Here is a 6,333-nt window from a genome sequence, read left to right as displayed (position 1 = left end):
CCTCGGCTTGACGAAGAAGGGGGGCGGCGGCGGCAGGAAGAGGGGGCGCGGAGATGCTGACGGAGAAGCCCAGCTGGGTTCGCCATGACGGCCTGCAGATCTTCTCCATCGACATCCAGCCCAGCGGCCTCCGCTTCGCCACGGGAGGCGGCGACCAGAAGGTTGAATTTTTTTTTCCCCTCTTGCTAATTTCTCGCGTGGAATTCGGCTTTGGCTTGGCCAAGCTCGGTTCTTTCCAGCGGCGAACCGGCGTTGAGGTTCAGCGTAGATGGAAATAGTGCACATCAGTGTGATGTAGTGGTAGCCATTGCTCGTTTCATACGCTGTTCTCTGCATTAGCTTGCGAGGTTCAGTGTTGTCGTTTCTCCGGCTCAGGGGAGTAGTGCCAAGCTCAGTTCTTTGCAGCCATGAATTTTGGCGTTGAGGTCAAGTGTAGATGGAAATAGTACAAATCAGTGTGTCGTAGCGCCTATTGTTCCTCATTCTATAGGTTGTCCCGTGCATAAGCGTGTGAGGTTCAGTGTTGTAGCCGTACCTTTGCTCGTTTTATACGTCGTTCTCTGCATAAGCTTGTGAGGTTCAGTGTTGTCGTTTCCGGCTTACAGGAATCTGCGTGGTTGTGTGTCTCAATTGGTTCTGCTTCTTCATTGTTGTCCTTGACTGAAGTTAGTTTGTGCTGTAGTATTAGGAACTTGTTATTTGGTGGCACTCTTTGGTCAAGCTTGAAATTTTTTGGGGCTCAAGCCTACCGTTCTTATGATGGTAATTGAGCCATTTTTCTTACTAATGGAAGGTAACTAATAGAAAGTTATGGTTCATGAATCATGATTTATTTACCGAAATAGCTGTCTGTTAGTCAAATTTATTGGTAGGATGTTTGTTTGACGATGCTAATATATTGGTTTGGTTCTGCAGTGTTGATGTTGTTAACTTGTTGTGTCATACTGCAAGAATTTTGCATCAACTCTTGTACATTATTTTTTCTATTTTAACCGATTTGTTAAGTAACATGCCTGTTGCTAATCATCATCTGTTTGTCTTCTTCAAAAATAGGTTCGCATATGGAACATGAAATCCGTGAGCAAAGACAACCAAAATGATGATTCCAACCAAAGATTGCTGGCTACAATGCGTGATCATTTCGGATCAGTAAACTGTGTGAGATGGGCCAAGCATGGACGCTATCTTGCTTCAGGATCAGACGATCAAGCTATCCTAATTCATGAAAGGAAAGCTGGTTCCGGTACATCTGAGTTTGGAAGCGGAGAGCCTGCAGATATAGAAAATTGGAAGGTCGTTATGACCTTAAGGGGGCATACTGCGGACGTGGTAATTATCTGCCAAAATTTCAGTCTAGCTATCTTTCTTCCAATTTATGGAAACCTGATAAAAATATTGATACTGTGATCTTTAATCTTTCCTATTAAACACATTCCTGTTTCTTATGCCTAAAGTAGGTAGATCTGAATGTGGTAATTGTCTGCCAAAATTCCAGAGCTGCCTTTGTTAGTCTTTTGTATTAATCACGTATCTGTTTCTTATGCCGAAAGTAGGTAGATCTAAATTGGTCCCCTGATGACTCGACGTTGGCTAGCGGCAGCTTGGACAATACTGTTCACATTTGGAGCATGACAAACGGTATTTGCACTGCCGTTTTGCGGGGGCATTCCAGCTTAGTTAAAGGAGTTACTTGGGATCCTATTGGATCTTTTATTGCAAGCCAGTCAGATGACAAGACTGTTATCATATGGCGTACGAGTGACTGGAGTCTTGCTCACAAGACTGAAGGCCATTGGTCAAAATCCGTATGTTATGTTTCATGCCATTTTGTTATCAATTTACTGTTTCTGTGTCTGACACGTCTTTTGTTTGCAGAGAAGTCTTTCTTACTGAAAAATATTACTTTTCTGTGTTCCGCAGCTTGGTTCGACATTTTTTAGGCGGCTTGCTTGGTCGCCCTGTGGCCACTTCATAACCACAACTCATGGTTTCCAGAAACCTAGGCACTCGGCCCCTGTGCTTGAACGGGGCGAGTGGACTGCAACTTTTGACTTTCTGGGACATAATGCGCCTGTGGTGGTGGTGAAGTTTAATCACTCGATGTTCCGTAAGAATTTAGCTACTGGTCAAGACGCAAAGACGGCACCAGCTGGATGGGCCAATGGAGCATCAAAAACATCAGCAAAAGAATATCAACCATATAATGTTATTGCTATTGGAAGTCAAGACCGGACTATTACTGTTTGGACAACAGCAGGTGCCCGGCCATTGTTTGTTGCTAAGCATTTCTTCACTCAAAGCGTGGTTGATTTATCTTGGTAAGACACTTTAACCTTACATTTGTAACAAAAGATGTTGCCATGTGCGGCTAACGGTGGAACCATTTTTTCTCCCTTACAGGAGCCCTGATGGTTATTCACTTTTCGCGTGCTCTCTGGATGGATCAGTTGCGACCTTTCACTTTGAAGCAAAGGAGCTTGGATACAGGCTAAGTGATTCTGAACTGGATGAATTAAAGAGGAGTAGATATGGTGATGTCAGAGGGAGGCAATCAAATCTAGCTGAAAGCCCTGCGCAGTTGCTGCTAGAAGAAGCATCAGTGAAGCAATTGGCTGCCAAGAAGGCGACACCTATCGTCCAACAATATCAGGCACCCCCAAAAGTTCCTGCAGATGTACCTAAACCACCTCCTGTTGTGGTTGTGGAGAGTCAGAAAGCTCCTGAAACTCTACCTGAAGGCGAAAAGAAAACAGCAGGTCAAGCGGCTGATGACACGTCTAAAGTTACCCGGGTATCTAGTCCAGTAAAACAAAGGGAATACCGGCGTCCTGATGGTCGGAAAAGAATAATTCCAGAGGCAGTGGGATTTCCTTCTAACCAGGAAAACTTGTCCAACCGTCCTCAGAATCAAGTTGTTGATTTTTCATCCCTAGATCAGCGAATGCGCCCTGGAGAGAATGGAATAAGATCATCCTACGGTACCGGTAACTGTAACAATTGTGGAGTTAGGGAACGCTCTGGCATCACAGCAAGAGCTAACATTAGCGAGAGTCTTGTTATTCAAAAAGCTTCAGCTGGTACTGGCAGGGATGGAAGGTTGAGTGTTGAACACACTGGTTCTGTTGTTCCAGGCTTGCTGGCCTCCTCCTCTGAGCTCTCTATTTTTGTATTCAATAAGAAGGACAATGATGATTCTTTGCCAGTCTGCCTTGAAGCCAAGCCAGTAGAACGTTCTGCAGGTGATATGATTGGACTGGGTGGTTCCTTTTCAACAAAAGAAACCGAGATTAGATGTACAAAAGGAACAGAAACTCTTTGGTCCGATCGCATCTCCGGAAAAGTTACTGTCTTGGCTGGTAATGCAAACTTCTGGGCAGTTGGCTGTGAAGATGGCTGCCTGCAGGTAGAAATAACCCCTCTGGTGTACTTTTTTTGTTTCGTTGATTTTGTGTGTTTTCAGTTTTTTGAAGAATGTTAGCCCTAAACTACCCAATCAATTGTGTTCTGGTTTGATTAGGTTTACACAAAATGTGGGATGCGAGCAATGCCAGCAATGATGATGGGCTCCTCAGCTGTTTTTATAGATTGTGATGACTGCTGGAAACTATTACTTGTAACAAGGAGAGGTTTAATGTACATATGGGATCTCAATAACAGGACCTGCATCTTGCAAGATTCTTTGGCGTCTTTGGTTACCTCTCCAGATGAGGCATCAGCAAAAGATTCTGGTAAAACATTTACATCCAGTCCTTCCTCAGTTCACCTTGCTGCATCTCGATTAGTGTCTGATGCATGTTGTTTCTTGAAGTTGAACTTTCTTTCTTGCGTGACAGGTGCAGTAAAGGTTATATCTGCTAAGTTCTCAAGATGTGGTTCGCCCTTGGTTGTCCTTGCCACCCGGCACGCTTTCCTCTACGACATGAGCATGAAGTGCTGGCTAAGGATTGCGGATGATTGTTTTCCAGCATCAAATTTTTCTAGCTCGTTTAGTTCTACTCAAGGTGGAGAGCTAGGAAAGTTGCAGATTGATATAGGAAAGTTCATGGCTAGAAAGCCTGTTTGGAGCAGGTATGCAAAGCTCCTTTGGTTTATTTATTTAGTCTTATAGATGCTTGAAACTAATGTCTGTGACAAGCTGGGTGCCTATTGCACAGTATCCCAGAGTTTGTTCTGAATGTACCTGTGTGACTGTTTCCACCTCAGGGTTACAGACGATGGAGTGCAGACGCGGGCCCATCTTGAGACCCAGCTAGCAGCTTCGTTGGCTTTGAAGTCTTCACAGGAATATCGCCAATGCCTCCTATCCTACATTAGGTTTTTGGCAAGGTTAGCTCATTATATATCATTCAGCGCATCTGTACAGATTCTGCTCTCTTCACTTTTAGTATTTTCTGTAAGCATGAACTTTATCTGTTCAATTGGTTGAGAGATTTCGTCTTGAAGTAGTATCATGCTTTGCTGAAATCCTTCTTTCGCCTGCAGAGAGGCAGATGAATCTCGCCTACGTGAAGTCTGCGAGAGCTTTCTTGGCCCTCCCATGGGCATGGTTGGTGCTGTGTCTACCGATGCGAATAATCCGTCATGGGATCCTGATGTTCTTGTAAGGCTCTTTTTCTGTTAGATTCCATGGCATACATATGAATGTTTAGTTATTCCATAGACTGGTAGTTTCTGTTAGTTGCTACAGTCCTTCCTGTTACAGGTACCAGCTTCACAGAAGACAGATTATTTGAACCTTGGATTATACTCAATTTCTATTTTAACTGAAGGGCTTAGAAACATTGAATTATATAGTAATTGTATTCGATTTCAACACCGGTGTCAGTTGCGCTCTTCGATTGATAAACTTTGCTGGTGGCTACTTTTGCAGGGAATGAAGAAACATAAACTTCTCAGGGAAGACATACTTCCTTCGATGGCGACAAACCGCAAAGTCCAGCGGCTGCTCAACGAGTTCATGGACCTGCTGTCGGAGTACGAAAGCGCCGCCGAGGAAAACGTCGACAAAATGGACGTGACGCCTCCAGCAGCAGATGCCAAGGTCGATAAAATGGACGTGACACCTCCAGCAGCAGATGCCAAGGTCGATAAAATGGACGTCACACCTCCCGCGACAGAAGCCAAGGACGCCACCGCGTAGCAAACAAACCCTTCCGGTCCGGTTTGCTGGCGATTTATTGACCCCTTGGTAAGCATAGAGAAAAAGTGCATACACCATAGTGTATTTTGAGAACTTTCTCGTGGTTGTTTTATTCTGCTTGTAGTTCCTAGTGTCCCCCGCCTGTTCGTCAAGGTGTGACCTCGGCGGAATGACTTTAACCTGTTCGCTGTAACGCGGGTGTAACAACAGTAGAAAGAAAGCGAGGTCGCCTGATATGGTTCTGTAACAGTTTTATCCGTAGAAGGTCTTGAGGAACTTTTTGGGTCCATAGGCGCAATGCCGTTTCTTATTGCGAGCAGGATGCACGGTGCATCCGCTTCCTTTTCCGAAGCGAAATGGTGTGTTCTCTTCTCGCTCATGCGTCATAGTTCGATGCTCGGCTTGGCTTACTCGATCTTTACTCGGAATAGAGTAGCGAATTTCAGTTGTTGAGGTGAGTGGAGCAGAAGCAAATGGAACAAATTTTGCACTTGCTTCTTGTATTTTGGAAGCTGCTTGTTTCAGGTGAAGCAGAAACAGGGGAGAACAATGGTGTTGGTTAGTACTGCTTTCTGCTGGGTACTACTAGTAATGGTAGCTTATGTCTATCACAAAAAACATGGCCATGTCTTGTCAGGTGGAGAGGAAGCTCTTGACGGCGACCCTGAAGGTGCCGGCGACAGCAGCCCAGGCGGCCTGCGTCGGGTGCACGTCGTCCCAGTAGAAGTAGCGGCCGGGGTCGTCGCAGAGAGTACTGCCGTGTGCCGTTCTCATTCTCCTCGCCGCAGTAGCCGTCGGCCCTGAAGCTCTCGCAGCATGGCCGCAGCGTGCTCGCGAACCTTCTGCTGCTCTTGTTGTCGTCGTTGAGGAGGATGTCGGCGAAGGGGGTGTGGACGTCGAGGAGGAGGAAGGTGCGGTTGTTGGGGTCGAGGCCGCCGAGGACGGACCGGAGTGCGGTGTTGTGCTGCGCGGCGTGCAGGTTGGTCACCACCACCCTCCGCATCCCCGCCTCGTCGCGCAGCCGCCGGAGCTGCTCCCGGAGCTCCCGCACCACCGTCGGGATGTACGCGATCGCCGCCTGCACTCGGAGAGCAGAACAACTCCGTCAGTCAATCAGATATGGGCAGTAGCTTGACACCTGACAGCAACAGATTGTAGTAGCGGTTGGTTGCTAGTGAGGACGTACGGTGGGG

General features: G+C 46.4%; 2 protein-coding genes across 2 annotated transcripts; one reads left to right on the top strand and one right to left on the bottom strand.

Moving 5' to 3' along the window:
• LOC125529494 (protein HIRA) lies at window positions 1–5,429 on the top strand (the record flags this gene model as incomplete). Its single annotated transcript, XM_048693908.1, is given in 10 exon segments — window positions 1–161; window positions 1,054–1,329; window positions 1,554–1,805; window positions 1,921–2,318; window positions 2,401–3,403; window positions 3,518–3,728; window positions 3,834–4,068; window positions 4,204–4,326; window positions 4,483–4,600; window positions 4,871–5,429. Coding segments are annotated over 10 exon segments (2,994 nt in total). The 3' UTR covers window positions 5,141–5,429.
• Window positions 5,430–5,614: 185 nt separating this feature from the next.
• On the bottom strand, window positions 5,615–6,114 carry LOC125529495 (GDSL esterase/lipase At5g03610-like; the record flags this gene model as incomplete). The annotated part of the gene is given in 2 exon segments (XM_048693909.1): window positions 5,615–5,891; window positions 5,893–6,114. Coding segments are annotated over 2 exon segments (340 nt in total), but the record flags the coding sequence as incomplete, so codon positions are not given.
• Between the last annotated feature and the right edge of the window lie 219 nt (window positions 6,115–6,333).

Source organism: Triticum urartu, unplaced genomic scaffold (genome assembly GCF_003073215.2).
Source record: "Triticum urartu cultivar G1812 unplaced genomic scaffold, Tu2.1 TuUngrouped_contig_5641, whole genome shotgun sequence".
Taxonomy (NCBI): domain Eukaryota; kingdom Viridiplantae; phylum Streptophyta; class Magnoliopsida; order Poales; family Poaceae; genus Triticum; species Triticum urartu.
Note: the sequence above shows the minus strand (reverse complement) of the source record. Positions and strands in the feature narration are given on the sequence as shown.